Genomic DNA, 23,759 nt, shown 5'->3' with positions numbered 1-23,759 from the left:
AGACAACAGTCATTGTACGTGCAGTCATTTCAACACTGAAGTTTGTAACTCCTCCAGAGCTGTCATAGCTCTCTTGATGGCCTCCCTCAGTAGACCCATCTTGCACGGTCACTCAGTTTTTGAGGACGGCCTGCTCTAGGCAGGTTTACAGCTGTGCCATATTCTTTCCACTTCTTGATGATTGAATTAACTGTACTCCAAGGGATATTCAGTGACTTGGAAATTTTCTTGTATCCATCTCCTGACGTGGTATGTGTGCACAGTTGCTTGGAGTGCTCTTTTGACTCCATGGTGTAGTTTTTGCCAGGATACTGACTCTCCAGCAGTTGGACCTTCCAGATCCAGGTGTATTTTTACTACAATCAATTGAAACACCTTGACTGTACACAGGTGATCTCCATTTAACTAATTATGTGACTCCTAAAACCAATTGGCTGCACCAGTGATCATTTGGTGTGTTATATTAAAGGAGTGAATACTATGCAATCAATTTTGTTTTATTTGTAATTAATTTTGATCACTTTGTAGAGATCTGTTTTCACTTTTTCTGTTGATCTGTGTCAAAAAAAAAGACAAATTAAATCCAGTGATTCAATGTTGTAAAACACCAAAACATGAAAACTTCGAAATACTTTGTAATCAGCTCTATAACTCCAGGTGTTGATTCATGACCTGAGCTCACCTGCTTTTCCTATGAAACTTCTTGCATTGAAGTACATTGTTAATGTAGGAAGTAAACAACTCAAATTTTAGACCCTTGGTTACATTTATTGCACTTATGAACATTATTTAGAATCAGAGTCAGGTTTATTGTCACTGAAATTTATTTTGTGGCAGCAGCACAGTGCAGGCATAACAGATTACTGTTAGCTACAATGAAGGTAAATAGTGTGAAGGAGGAACAGTTCATTGAGCATCCAGAAATCTGATGGCAGAAGTTGCTCTTCAAGTATTGGGTGTCTTCAGGCTCCTGTACCTCCTCCCTGATTGAGCAATGAGAAGAGAGCATGTCCTGGATGGTGAGGACCCTTGATGGGATGCCGCCTTCTCATTCTTGCCAGAAAAAACATTCAGATTTTTTTTGTATCAGTTTTGCAGGATTGGTTGTCCAATTAAAATTCATTCATTTGCTCTGCAATTTAAAGCTATTTCTTGCCATTATATAGAAGAATGGATGACCAATCCAGAGTGAAATGATGTTAGGAAGGCTTCTCCAGGAATTGTGGGAAAGGTTGCATCTTCATTTGGGTGAATTATTTTGAATAAATGGTGAGTTTACCACTCCTGGCTAGTATTTCTGTCCTTCAACATCACTGACAGAGATTGTCCAGTCACTACCTCATCCCCACTGGGGCTTTGTTTCCTCCCACAGTCCAGAGACATGCCTGTCGGTAGGTTAATTGGTTATTGTAAATTGTCCTGTGATTAGGTTGCTTTGAACATCTCAAGAGGAATCCTCAGGGTCGGCAGGCTCACTGATTGGCTCTATTTCACCATTTGGTTCTGGCCAGTGCTGTATTGTTGCTTGACCTGTTTTCCATAGATCTGTAGAGAAAGTTGAGAGGGTGTACTTACCTACTGTTACATTGCATGAACTCATTCTATGCCACGAGTCGGGGGAAACTGGTGGGCACCCTGGTTGCTAATTTATGCATCCCCAATAATGTCTGTTAGGTTGATAAGGTGCGATGAGATTGCCGAGTTTCAGACACATTGTGACGACAAATGCTCACTACCTGCAGAGCTATAGTTCTTCCTATGATCCAGTGCCTTATCCTTTTTTGGAAGTGCCTGCTCTGCTAACATTCGGTCAGGTCTTATGCCTCAAGTTAGGATGCCGCTTACTGCACCTCTGCCAATGCTCCCTGATGACTTTTGTTTCCCCTAACGCCCCTTTAGGGCACATAACCATCCCTGTTGGTAATCACTACTGAAAAGTCATAGAATCAAAGTTAAAGGCTAATGTTCGTTCAATATAGACAAACTAAAGCGTTGGACAAGGTGCAATACACAACAGCACATATGGTCATGATAGCAGAAAAGAGTCACAAAAACTACAGCCCAAGTGGCGCGGCCTGTAGACAGACAGTACATGGGATGTTGTCCTGTTCTAGCTTGTTCTTCCACTGAGCAAATACCACTTTGGAGTGCTGATTGAACAGTGGAGGGCCAGACCCCACCCTAGTACAGATTCCAGCGCACCCAGAGCTCTCCTCTCCTGGACCAGCTGCAACAAATGACCCCATGGCAGATGGGCCAAGACTGCATCACAGCCACTCCCCCTCCATCATTCTCCCCAGGAAGCTGAACGTGCATTACCAATGCCTAACAAGGTCTTGTGATCACATGAAAAATGTCTAAGATGATCACTCCCTCCTTTTGTTGGAAGGTGCACTCCCTCGCAACGGTACACCAGCCCAGGTGACAACACAAATCCAGCTCCATTTCTATTGAGTAACTCACTGACGGTGTAGATCTGCTGTATTGATGTTCTTGATGTCCAGCAGTGTCTTGCAATCAGAAGGAGATAAAGGATGAATGATTACATTTGCTTGGACCCAGATGGCGTGCCGCCATCTTTTCATGCTTTGTGATAACATGCCCTTAAGCAAAACCTGCCCATGCTGTCTGTGTAGCCCAGTGATAATGGCACATCTACCCAAGCATCCTAACATCTACCCATGATGGCTTTAAAATTTTGTAATGCTCTTGCCTCAACCATCATTTCTGTCAACTCATTCCAAATGCACATCACCCTTGGTATGAAGAAACTGCCCCAGATGCCCCTTTTAAATCTCTTGCCTGAGATAAAGCCATGTCCTATTGTTGTTACGCAACACACAAAATGCTGGAGGAACTCAGCAGGCCAGGCAACATCTAGGAAAAGAATACAGTCAACATTACAGGCCAAAGCCCTTTGGCAGGACTGACAAAGCGTTTCAGCCGGAAATGTCAATTGTACTCTTTTCCATAGATGCTGTCTGGCCTGCTGAGTTCCTCCAGCATTGTGTGTGTTACTCGGATTTCCAACATCTTGTTTCCTTTTGTTGTTAGTACAGTTTCCCCGGGGAAAAAGACTAAGCACTTTCACTCTTTATGCCCCTCATGATCTTGTATCTGAACAGGTCACCCCTCAAGCTCCTACATTTGCTTGCTCTTCTTGCATATAAACTTTATAACTCAAAAACTCAACTCCCTCTATAGCAGGGGTTCCCAACCTTGCTTTGTGACATGGTCTCCTACCATTAACTGAGGGGCCTGTGGACACCAGGTTGGAAACCCCTGTTCTATAGCCTCACTCCTTCTCTTGAAGAAAGATATAGTGTGCCATTGAGACCGACCATTCCATACACAAGAGCTGGAGGTGGTTCAGAAGGAAAGCAATAAGAGAATGAGGAATATAGATTTACTGTTACAGAGAGTGCAGTGCAGGCTGACAAATAAATTGCAAGGACAACAATGAGATAGACTGAGAGATCAAGAGTTCATTTTCATCATCCAAGAACTTTGTTCCGGATTATTACAACAGTAAGACAGAAGCTGTTCAAGCTTTTTACCTTCTGCCTAATGGGAGGGAGATGAGATGAGAGAATGACTCTCTGCTAGAATGCTGTCCCCTCCAAGGCTGCACGAAGTGTGGGCAGACCCCTTTGGTGCCAGTTCTGTCAATACCTTGACAAGGGCTCAAACAGCAATGAGAGTCCCTGGTACTCATTAAGCGATAAACTCAGCCATCCTCAGGGGGCTCTGTTGCTCTTCCAGTACACGCCATTGTGATACAGTAAAATGCAGCTTTGGTTTAGTGTCTTGTCTAAAAGGAGGCTTCTACAATAATGCAACATTCCCATCATCAGCCTAGTTTAAACACATGATCTTCAAGCTGCAGGGATGGGATTGCTGCTGACGACTACACCTCTAACTTTGCTACTTCTGTGGTAAGGGTACTTAGAATGAAGGGGTCTACCAAAGAAGCAACATCATCCCATGGTTCAAATGCACTAGGGTCATAAATAGAGCAGAGTTTGTCACTGAAAGAAACAAGGTCTTTGAATCTGTTCTGAGAAGCAAGTCAGAAATAATATACTGGCAGGAGAGCAAGGATAAATTTAGTGGAAGTGATAGTGTAAGCATGTCACTTATGGACAAAGTGTCCACATTTCATTTAAAAATTTGCTCTCCAAGGGCTTCTGGTACTCATTGTCAGTGCTCTTTCCTATTGCATCCAAGTATCACTCCCACTCGATTGTTTTGTTCAGCCACTGGGTGTGGATTAAAACAAGAATACTCCTGGTATCATTGACATGGGAGTGTTGTTGAGTGGGCATCAGGAATTGGAACAAGTCTCCCCACTTTATTAGAATGTAGCCCCCCGGCCAGCCTCAGGGTCGCTCGGCTCACTGTCGTCTAGGGAAACAGCCCTCAGCCCCGCCAAACTGGGTAATCAGTTTGTGTGGATGCTGTGTGAGGTACCCCACCCCGCCCAAATAACAGACAATACACCAGATACGATTAAATGATTTACATTTTATAGATATTACTGGAACTATATAATTAATAGAGAATAAAATATAAAAGGAAAGTAAAAGGCGCCACACTCATCAAAGTTCAATCTCTTCGTGCACAAACAGTTGGGGCTCAGGACCCTTCCTCATCCTGTGACCCCTTGGACCACCTTGACCGGCCGCCTGGGACCAACAATGGTGGTCGACCAGACGCTCCACACGAGTCCGTCTCCGTCTCCTCTCCTTGCCGAACTTTAACTTCCCTAATATTGATTGGCACCTGATTAGTTCCAAGGGTTTAGATGGGGCAGAGTTTGTTAAGTGTGTCCAGGATGGATTCCTGTCACAGTATGTGGACAGGCCGACCAGGGGGAATGCCATACTAGATCTAGTACTGGTAATGAACTGGGTCAGGTCACAGATCTCTCAGTGTGTGAGCATCTGGGGGACAGTGACCACCGCTCCCTGGCCTTTATAATTATCACGGAAAAGGATAGAATCAAAGAGGACAGGAAAATCTTTAATTGGGGAAAGGCAAATTATGAGGCTATAAGGCTAGAACTTGAGGGTGTGAATTGGGATGATGTTTTTGCAGGGAAATGTACTATGGACATGTGGTTGATGTTTAGAGATCTCTTGCGGGATGTAAGGGATAAATTTGTCCCAGTGAGGAAGATAAAGAATGGTAGGGTGAAGGAACCATGGGTGACAAGTGAGGTGGAAAATCTAGTCAGATGGAAGAAGGCAGCATACATGAGGTTTAGGAAGCAAGGATCAGATGGGTCTATTGAGGAATATAGGGAAGCAAGAAAGGAGCTTAAGAAGGGGCTGAGAAGAGCAAGAAGGGGGCATGAGAAGGCCTTGGCGAGTAGGGTAAAGGAAAACCCCAAGGCATTCTTCAATTATGTGAAGAAAAAAAGGATGACAGGAGTGAAGGTAGGACCGATTAGAGATAAAGGTGGGAAGATGTGCCTGGATGCTGTGGAAGTGAGTGAGGTCCTCAATGAATACTTCTCTTCGGTATTCACCAATGAGAGGGAACTTGATGATGGTGAGGACAATATGAGTGAGGTTGATGTTCTGGAGCATGTTGATATTAAGGGAGAGGAGGTGTTGGAGTTGTTAAAATACATTAGAACGGATAAGTCCCCGGGGCCTGACGGAATATTCCCCAGGCTGCTCCACGAGGCGAGAGAAGAGATTGCTGAGCCTCTGGCTGGGATCTTTATGTCCTCGTTGTCCACGGGAATGGTACCGGAGGATTGGAGGGAGGCGAATGTTGTTCCCTTGTTCAAAAAAGGTAGTAAGGATAGTCCTGGTAATTATAGACCAGTGAATCTTACGTCTGTGGTGGGAAAGCTGTTGGAAAAGATTCTTAGAGATAGGATCTCTGGGCATTTAGAGAATCATGGTCTGATCAGGGACAGTCAGCATGGCTTTGTGCAGGGCAGATCGTGTCTAACAAGCCTGATAGAGTTCTTTGAGGCGGTGACCAGGCATATAGATGAGGGTAGTGCAGTGGATGTGATCTATATGGATTTTAGTAAGGCATTTGACAAGGTTCCACATGGTAGACTTATTCAGAAAGTTAGAAGGCATGGGATCCAGGGAAATTTGGCCAGTTGGATTCAGAATTGGCTTGCCTGCAGAAGGCAGAGGGTGGTGGTGGAGGGACTACATTGAGATTGGAGGATTGTGACTAGTGGTGTCCCACAAGGATCTGTTCTGGGACCTCTACTTTTCGTGATTTTTATTAACGACCTGGATGTGGTGGTAGAAGGGTGGGTTAGCAAGTTTGCAGACGACACAAAGGTTGGTGGAGTTGTAGATAGTGTAGAGGATTGTCAAAGATTGCAGAGAGACATTGATAGGATGCAGAAGTGGGCTGAGAAGTGGCAGATGGAGTTCAACCCGGAGAAGTGTGAGGTGGTATACTTTGGAAGGACAAACTCCAAGGCAGAGTACAAAGTAAATGGCAGGATACTTGGTAGTGTGGAGGAGCAGAGGGATCTGGGGGTATATGTCCACATATCCCTGAAAGTTGCCTCACAGGTGGATAGGGTAGCTAAGAAAGCTTATGGGGTGTTAGCTCTCATAAGTCGAGAGTCGCGATGTAATGATGCAGCTCTGGTTAGGCCACACTTGGAGTACTGTGTCCAGTTCTGGTCACCTCACTATAGGAAGGATGTGGAAGCATTGGAAAGGGTACAGAGGAGATTTACCAGGATGCTGCCTGGTTTAGAAAGTATGTATTATGATCAGAGATTAAGGGAGCTAGGGCTTTACTCTTTGGAGAGAAGGAGGATGAGAGGAGACATGATAGAGGTGTACAAGATAATAAGAGGAATAGATAGAGTGGATAGCCAGCGCCTCTTCCCCAGGGCACCACTGCTCAATACAAGAGGACATTGCTTTAAGGTAAGGGGTGGGAAGTTCAAGGGGGATATTAGAGGAAGGTTTTTTACTCAGAGAGTGGTTGGTGCATGGAATGCACTGCCTGAGTCAGTGGTGGAGCCAGATACACTAGTGAAGTTTAAGAGACTACTAGACAGGTATATGGAGGAATCTAAGGTGGGGGCTTATATGGGAGGCAGGGTTTGAGGGTCGGCACAACATTGTGGGCCGAAGGACCTGTACTGTGCTGTACTATTCTATGTTCTATGAACGCCCCGCTCGGGTCTGACCTCGTTAGTGGACTCGCAGCACCTGGTCCATCCTCTGTCTCCCTCTCCCACCTTCTGCACCAAAACCTCGCACATACAATATCTTACAGACACACCAAAAGCATAACAACTATCCCAATTGGTTTGTAACATCATCTTATCAGTAACGTGATCCAAACAAACTGCTAGCAGGAGGACTTTCTCAGCAGTTAACATAACAAAGAAGCCCTTTCAATTATAACATAACAGAACAAAGAAGCCATTTTAATTAGACTACGCAGTGACATAAAAAAAAGGAAGCCGCTTACAAGAAGATGCTGAAACCAATGAAATATCACCAAGTTTTCTCCTTGTATTGTAGCCACATTGGTATATTAGAGAACAAGGCTCAGAAATTGTTATTTGCAGAACAGTTAGCTTCTATTGTAAAGATAGTTTTAAAATAATCTAATGTTAAAGAAGTAGTTTTCAGAGGAGTGCCTCTCCACCCTCCCCCCAAAGTTCCTCATGGCACCTCGCTATTCACCTACCTGTGCTCTATGACTGAGAAACCACTATCTGTTATACGTACGAGTATTTCCTGATGTCACTCAATGGGCCAAGACTATGCTTCCTGTTAGTATTTCCACTAGGATGCTGCCAGGGCTTAAAGGGTGGTTTAGACCCTTTTATTTCAGGTTCTTTTATTGACGTTAAAATATTTAGATGGACTGGTGGTTCATCTAATTCACCGGCAAGCCATGTGTGTGAAGATCTGAACCGATTATTTGTTTCCACAGAGTGTTGTGAAGTTAATGAGGGGGCTCCTCCAATGCATGATAAGACAGGTATGTTGTTTGTATTAATCTGTTTGTTTCATCAATTGATAGCACCATATCATACTGATTAATTCAACAATTCCTGATTAATTAGTGCAGAGCAAGTATACATTAATTGTAGAATTTCCATTACTGCAGGGATTCTGATTTCCTCCTGATCTTTTACAACTTTAATTTCTGCAATTTTCTTCAAACATTGCTGGTAAAAATAATTCCAGTTCAATTATGTTGAAAAACTTCGTATCAATGGAAGTGCATTGTACCTTTGGAGATGAAGATGCATCTTCGGAGTTGGGGATGGAAAGGAATGTAAAGTGAGAGGTCTGAGACATTTAATATGCAAGTTATCACAGGCTTCACTGAGGACCAATGGTAAATTAAGTCAGGGAATGAGACATTAATATAACACACCTCCCAAATATGCTCAGAGAGCAGCTGCTTTCTCCCAGGAAGCACTAGAGGGAGGTGTTCAGGGAAGCTGGCTCACTAAGTTGTGGGAGCCAGGAATCAAGTACCGAAGCATTAAGTTAGACACAGGCAGGTGCAGAAAGAGGAACAGATAAAACTCTCTGCAATTTTAAGTTGCTGAAGTTGTTTTTGGACCAAGTGTAGCATATAAATATGATGTGTGGGTATAGGTATTTCATGTTAAAGCTCTCCTGGGTCATTTCCCCCACAGTAAAGATAAATGCATTTATTAACAACTATAGTACTGAAAAGGAAGCTGAAATCTGATATTGGATTGTGATTTCTGCATTAAATGCATTGTACTTTAAACCCATTAGTGCTAGACAATCTAGGGATTGTTTGTTACGAGACAATCATATAGTTGGCCTGTTATCCTCCCCATTCTCACACAAACCTGTCTATTGTCAGCCTCCTCTACTGACAGGGTGAGACCAGACAAAACTAGAGGAACAGCATCTTTTATTCTACAAGATTGCCAGCAGGTTGTAAGAGTGGGCTCCCTCACCTCCAACCCTCTGACTCAATACAGGAGCCCCTCAGGGCTGCATACTGAGTCTCCTCCTTTACTCCCTGTATATCCATGACTGTATCGTCACCCACAGCTCCAATCTGCTAATTAAATTTGCCAATGACACTACATTGATTGGCCTTATCTCAAACAATAACGAGGTGGCCTATAGGGAAGAAGTCATCTCTCTGACAGTGATGTCAAGAAAACAACCTCTCCCTCAATGTTGCAAAAACAAAGGTGCTGGTTGTGGATTACAGGAGAAACGGAGACAGGCTAACCCCTATTGACATCAATGGGTCTGGGGTTGAGAGGGTGAACAGCTTCAAGTTCCTCGGCATCCACATCACCGAGGGCCTCATGTGGTCTGTGTACACCAGCTATGTAGTGAAAAAGGCACAACAGTGCCTCTTTCACTTCAGAAGGTTGAGGAAGTTTGGTATGGGCCCCCAAATCCTAAGAACTTTCTACGGGGGCACAATTGAGAGCGTCCTGACTGGCTGCATCACTCACAAAAAATGCTGGTGAACACAGCAGGCTAGGCAGCATCTATAGGAAGAGGTACAGTCGACGTTTCGGGCTGAGACCCTGATGCTGCCTAGCCTGCTGCGTTTACCAGCATTTTTTTGTGAGTGTTGCTCGAAATTCCAGCATCTGCAGATTTCCTCGTGTTGGCTGCATTTCTGCCTGGTATGGGAACTGTACCTCCCTTAATCGCAGGATTCTGCAGAGAGTGGTGCGGACAGCCCAGCGCATCTGTAGTTGTGAACTTCCTATGATTCAGGACATTTACAAAGACAGGTGTGTGAAAAGGGCCCCTTAGGATCATTGATTGGGATCACTTGGGTCCACACAAATTATTCCAGCTGCTACCATCCAGGAAATGGTACCACAGCATAAAAGCCAGGACCAACAGGCTCCAGGACAGCTCCTTCCACCAGGCCATCAGACTGATGAACTCACGCTGATTTGAGTGTACTCTATATTACATTGACTGTTTTATTATAAATTACTATGATTGCACATTTAGATTTAGAATGTAAAGATTTCCACTCGTGAAGGATGTAAGTGTAGGGGGGTTTTGATTTTTATGTTACTGCGGAGGCTAATTAAAATGGCGTCTTTGTTATGTTAATCTGGCGAATGCGGCTTTGTTGTGTTAAACACTGAGAAAAGTTTGCGCTAGCAGCTTGTTTTTGCTTTAGAGTCTGATAAGAGAGTGCTATTAACCAATTGGGATAGTTGTTATGGTTTTGGTGTATTTGAAGATACTGTATGCGCAGGGTTTTGGGGCAGAAGGCGGGAGAGCAAGACAAGGATGGACGAGGTGCTGTGAGTCCGCTAACGGGGTGGGACCCCGAGCGGGACGTTCGGCGAGGAGACGGAGACGGACTCGTGTGGAGCGTCTGGTCGACCACCGTTGTTGGTCCCCGGTGGCCGGTCGCGGTGGTCCGAGGGGGTCGCAGGGTGAAGAAGAAGGTCCTTGAGCTCCAACGGTTTTTGTGCACGAAGAGATTGAACTTTGATAAGTGTAGCGCCTTTTATTTTCCTTTTATATTTTATTCTCTTTTAATTATATAGTTCCAGTAATATCTATAAACTGTAAATCATTTAATTGCATCTGGTGTAATGTCTGTTATTTGGGCGGGGTGGGGTACCTCACACAGCATCCACACAAAGGAATTATCCAGTTTGGCGGGGCCGAGGCTGTTTCCCTAGACGACAGCGAGCCGAGCGACCCTGAGGGTGGCCAGGGGGGCTACATAAGAAATAAATGCAATACAACCTGATGGCATGAACATTGAATTCTCCCAGTTCTGGTAAACTGCTCCTCCTCTGGCACTCCTCTCCTCCTGATCAACCTATTTCTTCCTACACCTATCCCGGATCCCATCACCGTTTCTTTCCCTCCACTACTCACTATCTGCCTACCACCCCACATTCTCCTCCTCCATCTCCCTCACTTGATTCCATGCTCCACCTTCATCCAAATTATATCTGCAGTCCTTTATCAAATGTTCAAAGTACATTATACAAGAATGAATACATTATACCTTGAGATTTGTCTCCTTAGACAACCACAAAGAACCTATTTAAAAAAGGCCAATGTGCAGAGAGATAAAACAAATTGTGCAAACAGTACAAAGAAGCAAATAGTATTTAGAACAAAAGTGAGTCCTGGTTGTTGGTAGAATCTCAGATGGAGACGAGAGGGTGTTCAGGAGCCAGATATACCAGCTGGTTAAGTGCTGTCACAGCAACAACCTTGCACTCAATGTCAGTCAGACCAAAGAGCTGATTGTGGACTTCGGGAAGGGCAAGATAAGGGAACATGAACCAATCTTCAGAGGGATCTGAAGTGGAGAGAGAGAGAGCGTTTTCAAGTTCCTGGGTGTCAAGATCTGAGGATCTAACCTGGTCCTTGCATTTCGATGCAGCTATAAAGGCGGCAAGACAGAGGCTACATTTCATTAGCAGTTTGAAGAGATTTAGTTTGTCACTTAAAACACAAAACCTCTATAGATGTACCATGAAAGGCATTCTGACAGGCTGCATCAGTGTCTGGCATGGGTGAGGGGGGCTACTTCACAGGACCGGAAGAAGCTGCAGAGGGTTGTAAATGTAGTTCGCTCCATCTTGAGTACCAGCCTCCGTAGTATCCAAGGCACCTTCAAGGAGTGGTGCCTCAGGCAACATCCATCACCCAGGGCACGCCCTCTTCTCATTGTTACCAGCAGGAGGTACAGAGGCACACTCAGTGATTCAGGAACAGCTTCTTCCCCTCTGCCATATGATTACTAAATGGACATTGAACCCATGAACACTATCTCACTTTAAAAAAATATTTCTGTTATTGCACTACTTTAATCTACATATATACACTTTTTCTACATCATGTGATGCATTGTACAGCTGCTGCTGCCAAATTAACAAATTTCACAACGTGTGGCAGTGATAAGAAACACAATTTTGATTCAGACACAAAGCCTGGAGCAACCCCACAACCTCAGTTCTGCACAGTGGAGTAAATGTCACAGATCACTCAGATACAAAGCCTGCAGCAGGCCCAGCTCTATCATCCCTATCTCCCAGCCTATTCCCACTTTCCTCTCCCCCCCTCCATCTAATCATCATGCACCTCCCAAATGCAAGTTCCTGCCTTATCCCTTCCCTCTACCTCTCATACTAGCCATTTCCTTTCCATCTTTTGCCTTGAAGGGTCTTGACTGAAGCGCCAACTGTTCATCTTCCTCCACAGATGCTGCCTGACTTGCCGAGTTCCTCCTTTTGTTTTGCTGCAGGTTCCAGCATCTGCTGTCTGTTTCTAATCAAAGCTGCAACTTCCTTGAATCCTAGGTGGAGAAAGTTGAAAAGTTTAAACAGAGCCAGAGCACGAAGGACTCTCTCCATGCCAAGTACAATACAGCCACGTGTGCGACAGTGGTCGGTGACAATGAATGGGGCCACCTTCAAGTGGACGCTACCTCCCTCTACCTGCTCTTTCTGGCACAGATGACTGCATCGGGTGAGAACAGCCCCACTTTATTTCAGAGGTTGTTTTTAATACAATGTTTAAAACAGTTGTACAATTGCTAGCAGCCTGCTGGCTAAACCACTTTAATGATACTAAATCTCAGCATCAAGGATTCTTTGTTGACATAGGATTGTGGATGCTGGAATCTGAAGCACACAATCCACTGGAAGAACTCAGCAAGTTGGGAAGTGTTGGTGGCAGGAAAGAAGTTGTTGACATTTCAGGCTGAAGTCCCGCATTGGGAGAGTGGAGAGGTGAGATAGCAAACTGCTTACCCCCTAGGTTCTTCCAGCAGATGTTGTGAAGCATCTTTAGTTCTTGTATGGCACTTCCCAGATAAGGCATAACTATCTAGAACAGGTTCTTGTTGAGCATTCTTCGGGTTTGGCAGAGGGTAGAGCTAATGATTCATAGCACCAGAGACTAGGGTTTGATTCCAACTTCAGACACTGTCTGGAGTTTGCATATTCTTATAAAATCGTAATCAGGAATAGATGTTCTGGCCCATGAAGCCCCCTCCACCATTTAGCAAGATCATGTCTGACCAGGCTGTGGACTTGGCTTTGCCTACCTGCCTGTTCCTCATAACCCTTAACCAACTACACTCACTTTGGAAAGTCCAATCACTTGGCTGCAAGATATAGGAACAGAATTAGGCCATTTGGCCCTTCAAGTCTGCTCTGTTATCTCATCATGGCTGATCCATATTTCTGCCTTCTCCCCATATCCCTTCAAGAATCTATCAACTTCTGCCTTAAATATACATAAAGACTTGGCTTCCACAGCCACCTGTGGCAATAACATTCAGATTCACCACTCTGGCTAAAGAAATTCCTCATCTCCATTCTAAATGGATGTCCCTCTATTATGAAAGTGTCTCCTGATCTTAGACTCTCCCATTCTTTCCAAATCTACCTCATTGAGGCCTTTCAAGATTCAAAATCCACCCCCCCCCCCACCATTCTTCTGAATTCCAGTGAGTACAGGCCCAGAGCCATCAAATGCTCCTCATATGATAAGCCTTTCATCCCTGGAATTATTTTCGTGCCTCTCCTTTGAACCCTCTCCAATGTAAGCACATTCCTTCTTAGGTAAGGGGGTCAAAACTGCTCACAATACACCAAGTGTAGCCTCAGTAGTACCTTAAAGCCTTAGCATTACATCTTTACTTTTGTATTCTAATCCTCTCAAAGTGAATGCTAACATAGTATTTGCCTTCCGCACCACCAACTCTACCTGCAAATTAATCTTTAGGGAATTCAGCAAGTCCTTTTGCACCTCAGATTTCTGAATTTTCTGTCCATTTACAAAATAGTCTACCCTTTCATATCTTGTACTGAAGTGCATGACACTTTCTTCCTGACACTTACCATCTATCACCTCTTTGCCCATTTTTCTAATCTGTTCAAGTCCTTCTGGAACCTCTCTGCTTCCTCAACACTACCTGCGCCTCTACCTACCTTCGTATCATCAACAACCTTGACCACAAAGCCATCTTCCAAGATCACTGACACATCTTAAAAAGATCATGGATGGCTGAGATGCTTCACTCCCAGATGAGCTCAACACCTTTCCTACACGCTTTGAAAGGGAGAACAAAACTGCACCTGTGCAAATCCCTGCAGCCTCTGGTGACCCTGTGACCTCCATCTCAGAGATCACATTAGAACATCTATTAAGAGGGTGAACCCTTGCAAAGCATCAAGCTCTGATGGTGTACCTGGCAGGGTTCTGAAAACCTGTAGCAACCAACTGGTGGGAGTGTTCAAGGACATCTTCAATCTCACTGAGGTTAACACCTGCTTCAAAAGGGCGTCAATCATACCAGTGCCCAAGAAGAGTAGCACAAGCTGCCTCAGTTATTGGCCAGTTTCACTCACATCTACTCTGATGAAGTGCTTTGAGAGGTTGGTCATGACTAGAATCAACTCCTGCCTAAGCAAGGACCTTGTCCCATTGCAATTTGCTTATTACTATAATAGGTTTACAGCAGATGCAATCTCACCGGCTCTGCACTTGGCCTTCGATCACCTGGGCAACAGCAATACCTTTGACAGGCTGCTGTTTATTGATTACAGTTCCATGTCCAACATGATCCTACCCTCAGTTCTAATCAACAAGCTGTAAAACCTGCGCCTCTGTATAGGTGTCGCCCACTTTCCGAAGGTTCACTTTTATGAAAGACCTACATTAGTACCTGCTTTCGCTAACCAGAAGAGGATTTTCGCTTTTACAAAAAAAGGCACCCTGCTTTAAACTTGTGTTTACCCCGAGAAAGACTATCATGACCATAAAGCCTTGCACGGGCAGGTGTGCGCATGCGTGTTTGTACCAATTTTTTTTCTACAAATCGCTTTTGGCTCAATCTTCCCGATTCTGTTAAGTGAAACTGCACCGTACATACATTTCTACTTTATCTAGGCTGTGTATTTATCATATCATTCCTGCCTTTACTATATGTTAGTGTTATTTTAGGTTTTATGTGCTATTTGGTATGATTTGGTAGGTTATTTTTTGGGTCTGGGAACACTCAAAAAATTTTTCCCTATAAATTAATGGTAATTGCTTCTTCGCTTGACGCCATTTTGGCTTACGAACGGTTTCATAGAGATGCTGTACCTTGGGATAGCGGGGGAAACCTGTACCTGGATCTTTGACTTCCTCATTGGGAGACCAGATCAGAATTAACATTTCCTCCTTGCTGACAATCAACACCAGCACACCTGAAGGATGCAAGCTTAGCCCACTGCTCTGCCCTCTGTACACACGACTGTGGCTAAGGCACAGCTCAAACCACATCTACAAATTTGATGATGACAATTATTGTTGGCAGAATTTCAGATGGTGACGAGGCAGCAAACAGGAATGAGAGATCAGCTCGTTGAGTGGTGTTGCATTCAATGTCTGTAAGATCAAGGAATTAACTGTGACCTTCAGGAAAGGCAAGGGGACCCACACCAGTCCTTGTGAAGGGGTCAGCAGTGGAAAGGTTGAGCAGTTTCAAGTTCCCGTGTGTCAACATCCCTGAAGATCTATCCTGGATGCAACACACGATTCAATTCTAAAGGCATGACAGCAGCAATGTTTCATTAGGAGTTTGAGGAGACTTGGGATGCCACCAAAGACTCACAAATATGTATAGGTGTACAGTGGAGAGCATTCTAACCGGTTGTATCACTGTCTGGCATGGTGGGGTGCCACTGCACAAGACTGGAAAAAGTTGCAGCAAGTTGAAAACTCAGCCAGCTCGATTGACACTAACCTCCACAGCATGCAGGACACCTTCAAAATGCAATGCCTCAAAAAAAAATATGGCAACCATCATTAAGGACCCCCATCACCCAGGATCTGCCCTGTTCTCATTGCTATCATCAAGGAGGTGGTACAGACAAAAGCCTGAGGAGATGCACTCTGTTCATGAACAGTTTCTTACCCTCTGCTATCAGATTTCTGAATGAGCAATGAACCCAAAAACTAACTCACCACTTTTTGCTCTTTTTACCACTTATTACTTAATTGTTATGCATTTCTTATTGTAATTAATAGTTTTAAATTATATATTGCAATATACTGCTACCACAAAACAAATTTCACAACATGCCAGTTTTGGATTCATTCTCCTGCTATGCAAAAACTACTTAACTGTGGCTTAAATATATTAAGGGGAACCTCTACTGCTTCCGAGCAGAGAATACCACAAATTTGCTACTCTGGGAAAAGCAGTTTGTCCTCAACTCCAAGGCAGATGTATTCCCCAATATCTTGAGGTTATGTTCCCTGGTTCTACTGTAGTTTTGCTGACCAGAGGAAGCCGCTTTCCTGCCTGCATCTTATCTGTCCCTTTGAAAATGTTCTGTTTCTACAAGATCTTCTCATTCTTCTGAATTGCAGACTCAAGCAACTCAATCTCCTCACAGTCTAAAACCCCTCTGGAATCAACCTGTTGAATAGTCTCTGACTGCCTCCAAAGACAGTACATCTTTCCTTACGCAAGGAGACCAGAACTGCATGCAGTACTTGAGATGGGGCATCACCAGTACCCTGCACAGTTGCAGCATAATCTCCCTCTGTTAAAGTTGATGGGAATGTAGGGAGGGTTCACTGGTTGGTAGGATTGTTGGTGCAGATTCAACAGTCTATCTTTCAATGACTAAGAGTGAATGAGTATACAGCTCATTTGGATGTAGTGATTGAATAACCTGCAGGCTAAATCAATTTGTGTGTGCTATCATCTCATTGGTCTTCTCTTGACTATTTATAACTTCATGCAGCAGAATGCATTCAGCTTCTGTTTTTACCCTAAGTGGCCAATAGACAGTAACCTTAAATAGCTCAATAGGACAACAGCTACATTTCCTTGCAACACAGCAGGAACTCAGCAGGGCAGGCAGCAGCTATGGAGGTGAATAAACAGTTGGCATTCTAGAAAGAAAGGAGGAAGATGCCAAAAAGGTAGGGGAGGGAGAGGGAAGGAGGACCAGTTAGAAGCCAGGTGGGTGGGAAAGGTAAAGGGCTGGAGAAAGAGGAATTTGATAGGAGAGGAGAATAGTTCTTTGCAAATTTGTGTGACAATACAAATAGAACTCCTGTTCCTAATGATAATTGGAATGATTTTAACTGAAGTAATGTGTAAATCTGATGAGAGCATCTTACAAAAAAAACCCACACTATTTCCTGCTGCAGCCTCTTCTACATTGGAGATATGACACAGATTATGGAATTGCTTCATTGTGCACTTTCTGTCCATTCACTGCAACAACCAGGATCTCCTGGTGGCCAACCATTTTAATTCCACTTCCCAATCCCAGACAGGATCTCCTGGTGGCCAAGCGTTTTAATTTCACTTCCCAGTCCCAGTCTGTCCATACCCTCCTGCACTGCCATCTTGAAACCATGTGCAGACTGGAGGAGCAACGTCTCATGCCTTCAGTGTGGCTATCTTGGTAGTCTCCAAACTGATACATCATTCACACGTGAAGAGCAGGAAGGACATCTCAAATAAACAAATGAAACATCAATTCCTCCAACTTGTAGTTATCAGTGTCCTGTGTTCTTCTCCTCCTCCCCCACCATCTTGGATTTCCCTTCTCCTTGTTCTCTTTCCTCTTCCCTGACCTCAGGATATGTCCCATCACCTTCACTTTCTTGCCTCTGGTTCCTCACTCCCTTCCCTTTATTTCGTGGTCTACTTTCTTCTTAGATTCCCCCTTCTGCCCTTCCCTTTTCCCACATCACTTCCTCGACACTCCAACTTTCCTGCCTTCCTCCTCTTACCTGCCAGCTTTTGCTTCTCGCCCCCCCCCCACTCTTATTCTGATTTGTCCCCTTCCTTCCCAGTTCCAATGAAGGGTCTCAGTTCAAATGCCAAATATTAATTTTCCTCCACCCCCCCACCCCAGATTCCTCAGCATGGTGTGTATTGTGCATTTCCATGCATACTGTAGTAGATTACAATGGATGTTTACACAAGGGGAGTTGTTCCTGAAGTGTGGCCAATGTTTTCTCCAGGCAACATCATGAACTCACTGAAAGAAGGTTAAAAAAAAGAGCTGCATTTATCATCTATCACAACCTGAACACAAAGCAAAATCCAACTAAAGTGTGGCAATTTTGAAAAATGAGATCAGTGTAATAATGTAGAGAATCCAAAAGCAAATTTGCTCCCTTAACCAGAAGTGGTGATGTTGGCCAATGAAAGTATTCTGGGAAGATTCTTCCTGATGGACATAATACATTGCTATCTTTCCCATCAACCAAAACAATGGTTGCCATCCAATGACTTAACAAAGCTAATTGGAAACTGTTCATATTGTCACAGATAATCAGAGCAATACAGAGACCTGCACCTGGATGATAACCCACCATCTATGTACTTGTCCAAACATTGAAATCAAACCCATATTCATCACTTCCACTGGCAACTCATTCAACACTCATCACCCTAGAGTGAAGATGATCTCAAGTGAAACGTCCTTTGCGTTTTACCCTCAACCCATCTCTGGTTCTAGTCTCACTGAACCTCAGAAAAAGACGGTGTATTTATCCCATCTATCCTTCTATTTTTTGTATACCCCTATCAAATCTCCTCTCATTTTCTTTAGCTCCAGGGAATAAAGTCCGAACCTGTTCAGTCTTTCCCTACAACTTAATCCCCCAGCAATATCTTTGTAAATTTTCTGCATTCTTTCAATCTTTCCTGTAGGTGACCAAAACTGCACTAAATATTCCAAATTAGGCCTCACCAATGTCAAAACATCCTCAACAAAACATTCCAACTCGTGCACTCAGTCCTTTGATTTAGGAAGACTAATGTGCCAGAAGCTCTTTCCAAACATCCACCCATGATGCTACATTCAAGGAATTATGGATCTGTATTCCCAGATCACCTTTTCTACTGCACTCCTCAGTACCCTCCCTCAGTGTACAAAACATGCTCTGGTTGGTCCTCCCCAAATGCAACACTTCACACTTGTTTGCATTAAATTCTATCTGCCATTTCTCCACCCTGCCCAGATCCCACTGCAAGTTTTGATAGTGCACAGCAAAGAAGACCACACCCCCATTCTTGGTATCATCCACAAATTTGCTGAAACTGTTTACTACATCATCCAGATCATTGATATAGATAACTAACAGTGGACCCAGCATTGATCTCTGCAGCACACCATTAGTCACAGGCCTCCAGTCAGAGGCAGCCATCTCCTGCCACTCTTTTCCCATGAAGCTAATGTCAAATCCAATTGTTATCGCTTCCTGAATGCCAAGTGACTGAACCTTCTTGACCAACTTTGTCAAATGCCTGCTAAAGTCCATGTAGACAACATCTGCTGGCTTTCCTTCAGCTTTCCTGGTAACCTCCTTGCAAAACTCTAAAATTGGTTAGGCATGACCTACCGTGCACAAAACCATATTCACTATCCCCAATCCAGGGGTTGCCAATCTGGGGTCCACGGACCCACTGCTTAATGGTGTTGGCACAAGAAAGGCTGGGAACTCCCACCCAAATCAGCCCCTGTCTATACAAATACTTATACACCCATGAACTATTAGAATAACTTTCAATAACTTACTCAGTACTGAAGTCAGGCTCACCAGCCTACAAATTCTTGTCTTAGTCTTCTGTTTTAAGGCTCTAAAAATATTTATCCTTCAATCTGCTGGCACATCACCATGGCCAAGGACGTTTTAAATATTTATTCTAGGGCTCCTGTAATTTCTGCACCAACCTCTCACAGGGTCCAAGGGAGCACCTTGTCAGGCCCTGGAGATTTATCCATCCTAATTTGCTTTAAGATAGCAGGTACCTCCTCTTCTGTAATCTGTATAGGGTCCATGACCCACTGCTGTTTTGCCCCAGTTCTGTCAAATTTGGGTCTGTCTCCTGAGTAAATACAGATGCAAAAAAATCCATTAAGATCTTCCACATTTATTTTGATTCCATGCATGAAGATTAGCATAGCCATTTAAGAGGATCAATTTTATCCCTTGCTGTCCTATTGCTCTCAGTACATCTATAGACAACCTTGGGATTCTCCTTCTCCTTGTCTGACAGAGTAACTTCATGCCCTCCTGATAGCTCTCTTGTACTCAAGCACTCATTTGATCCTTGTTGCCAATCCCCACTACACACCTCATTTTCCTTCTCAACCTCAATAACTCTAAGGGCCTCTATCTCTCAAAGTAATATAGGTGATCTACTGAGCTGTTAAGGTTACTGTTGGATTATGAGGATTAGGTAAAGTAAAAGTCATTGAATACATTCTGAGTGATTCCTCAAAGTAAAAAAAAAAAAAATAAGAGTCACCATAAGGAAGACTGGTGCAACAAACAACCTGCTGAAGGAACTCTGCAGGTTGTAAAGGATCTGTGGGGTGGAGCTGGGGGAGGGAAATGGAGTTTTGTTCCATTTCCTTGGAATCAAAGTCCTGTGCCAGGCCAGAGTGGAGACACAAGATGGCCAGCGTAAAGTGGAGGATGGTAGAGGTGAGAAAGGAGCTGAGGAGAGGAATTCCTTTCTCCCACAGATTCTGCTCAACCAGCTGAATTTCTCTAGTTGTTTGTTGCTCCACATTCCAACATCTGCAGTCACTTGTGTCTCCAGAACACTCAAGAGCAGTTAAACAGTGTGGGAAAGGGTCCCAACTATTAATTAATGTTGAGGGAGAAAGGCTGATTCACAGTTGAAGTCTGAACTTGCAGTGGGTGAGGAGGATGGAGAGGTGATCAACACTACCTCTCTCAGAAGCAACTGCGTAATTGAGATGAGAAGGTCATGGAGTTCAGCAACACGTCAGCATAGCAGACCATTCATCCCTTCCAATCTATGCTCAACTATTATTCTGCCTAGTCCCATCAACCAGATCATAGCCTGCCATACCCTTCCCATCCATGTACCTATCCAAATGTTGAAATCAAACCTGCATCCAGCACTTCTGCTGGCAGCTCATTCCACACTCCCTCCACCCTCATGGTCCCCTTAACCATTTCACCTTTCACCCTCAACACACGACCTCTGGTTCTAGTCTCACCCAGCCTTAGTGGAAAAAGCTTACTTGCATTTACTCCATCAATAGCCTTCAATTTTGTATACCTCTATCAAATCTCCTCTCGATCTTCTAGACTCTAGGGAATAATGTCCCAACCTATTCAACCTTTCCCTATAGCTTAGGTCCTCAAGACTGACAACATCCTTGTAAATTTTTTCTGCACTACTTGAGTCTTATTCATATCCATCTTGTAGGTAGATATGTGCAAATTGGGCCTCACCAACATCTTATACAACCAACATAACATCCCAACTCCTATACTCAATATTTTGATTTATGAAGGCCAGCACACCAGAAGCTTTCTTTACAACCTTATCTACCTGTGATCCCACATTCAAGGCATTATGGATCTGTATTCCCAGTTTTCTGTTCTACCACTCCTCAGAGCCTTACCACTCACTGTGCAAGTCATACCTTGGTTTGTCCTCCTAAAGTGCAAGACCTCCCGCTTGTCGACATGAAACTTCATCTGCCATTTTTCAGCCCATTTTTCCTGCTGAGCCAGATCCCACTGCAAGCTTGATAGTTTTCCCTCACTGCCCACTATACCCCCTAATCTTATTGTCATCCACAAATTTGCTGATTCAGTTTATCACATTATCCAGACTGTTGATATAGATGACAAACAGACCTAGCACTGATCCTTGCAGTACACTACTAGTCACAGGCCTCCAGTCAGAAAAACAGTCATCTATAACCACTCTGGTTTCTCCCACAAAGCCAATGTCTAATCCAATTTACTACCTCCTCCTGAATGCCAAGTGACAACCTTCTTGATGAGCCTCCCACGTGGGACCTTGTCAAAGGCCTCGCTAATGTCCATGTAGACAACATCTACTGATTTGCCTTCATCAACTTTCCTAATAACTTCCTTGAAAAACTCTAAGATTGGCTAGACATGAGCTAGCATGCACAAAGCTATGCCGACTATCCTTAATCAGTCCGTCCAGAGCCTTAGAATACCTTCCAGTACCTTTCCCACCGCTGATATCAGGCTCACTGGCTTATAATTTCCTGGCTGGTTCTTACAGCTTTTCTGAAACAATGGAAAAACATTAGCTGTCTTCCCAGTCTCCAGCACCTGACCAGTGGTTAAGGATTTTTAAATATCTCTGCTTGGGCCCCAGTAATTTCTCCACTAGCTTTCCACAGGGACCGAGGAAACATCCTGTCAAGCCTGGGGGGGTGGGATTTACCCACCCTAATTACTCAAGGCAGCAAACACCTCCTCCTCTAATCTGCATAGAGACCTTGGCTTCTGCAGCTTTTACTCACTGCTATAGACTGTCTGTCTCCTGAGTAAATACAGATGTAAAAATTCTCTTTAAGATCTCCCCCCATCTCTTAGCTCCACATATAGATTACCATTCTGATATTCTGGAGGACCAATTTTGTCCCTTGCAATCCTTTTGCTCTTAACACATCTATAGAATCTCTTGGGCTTCTCCTTTCACCTTGTCTGCTAGGGCAACCTTGTGCCTTCTTTTAGCCCCCTGATTTTCTTCTCAACTGTCCTCTTGCATTTCTTCTACTCAAGCATCTCATTTGTTCCTTCCTGCACATACCTGCTGAGCTCCAGAGACTCTCTCAAAAAACAAGGTTCTCTCAACCTGTTATCCTTGCCTTTTATTCTGACAGGAACAAACTCTATACTCTCAAGGTTTCACTTTTGAAGGCCTCCTACTTACCAAATATACCTTTGCCAGAAAGCAGCCTGTCCTAACACATTTGCCAGATCCTTTCTGATACCGTCAGAATTACCCTTTCTTCTCTCCCCTCACCCCCACTCCGTGCAGCACTAGCAAGCCTTCCCGCAAGGATATCAGTCCCTTTCCAGTTCAGGTGCAAACCATCCCTTCTGTACACTTTCCCTAAAAGAGAAAGAAATGTTCCAAAAACGTGCAGGAGGGAGGACTTCATCTCTTGCCACATGGGAAACTACAATTTTTCCCATTTCTGGCCCCACTAGCACATGGTATGGGTAGCTGTCCTGAGATCACAGCCCTGGAGGTTCTGTACTTTATCTTAGCAGCTTACTCCCAGAACTCACTTTGCAGGATGCATACCATTGGTTCCGACATTGACCAGAACTTCCGGCTTCTTACCCTTCCACTCAAGAATGCTGTGGACTTGATCTGAGATGTCTCTGACCCTGCCACTTGGGAGGTGACATTATATCCACGAATCTCCTTCTCATCCACAGAATCTCCATCTGTTCCCCTAACCAATGAATCCCCTATCGTTACTGCTTAGCTCTTCTCCCTCCTGAGCCATAAAGCCAGACCAGGCGCCAAGAACACGACTGCTGTGGCTTTGCTCTTCTAGATCATCCTAGCAGCGGAAGTGCAGGAAGGCACAGAACTCAGGTGCATCAAACTGCACCAAGTGGGACAATTCAACAGATCAAACTTCCACCATCTCCTCTGGCTCCCACAACTGCTAAAGATGTCTAACATATGGGTTCAGGGTTTCTACTCTCACCTGTGGTTCCAGTGGAAGCTGCAGCACTTGTCCAAGTACCATAGCTACCTTCAGTCTCCCAGAGAGAGCATTATTTTATGCTTTAAACAAATGTTTCAGATGATTGAAATCAGGCTAAGATCTTAGGATGGCATCACCTGGGGTCTGAAGGTTCCATCTTTCTGGGATTCTGCCTCCCCCCACCCTGTTTCACTGAGCTCCCTCTTATCTGGGTTCCTGGGGTGAGTGGCATCAGATC

The 23,759-nt window shown here is 44.2% G+C and overlaps 1 protein-coding gene across 5 annotated transcripts in view; it reads left to right on the top strand.

The window, feature by feature from the left end:
- LOC140199215 (phosphorylase b kinase regulatory subunit alpha, liver isoform-like) overlaps window positions 1-23,759 on the top strand; it is a 213,253-nt gene that overhangs the window by 10,314 nt on the left and 179,180 nt on the right. For all 5 annotated transcript variants that reach the window (XM_072260901.1, XM_072260902.1, XM_072260903.1 and 2 more), the window contains exons 4-5: window positions 7,945-7,992; window positions 12,317-12,485. In XM_072260901.1, the coding sequence (XP_072117002.1) occupies window positions 7,945-7,992; window positions 12,317-12,485 (217 nt within the window). The remainder of the gene's footprint in view (window positions 1-7,944; window positions 7,993-12,316; window positions 12,486-23,759) is intronic.

The sequence above is a fragment of the Mobula birostris genome, chromosome 6 (assembly GCF_030028105.1).
Source record: "Mobula birostris isolate sMobBir1 chromosome 6, sMobBir1.hap1, whole genome shotgun sequence".
In the NCBI taxonomy this organism is placed as follows: domain Eukaryota; kingdom Metazoa; phylum Chordata; class Chondrichthyes; order Myliobatiformes; family Myliobatidae; genus Mobula; species Mobula birostris.
This window is presented reverse-complemented; position numbering and strand designations above follow the sequence as displayed.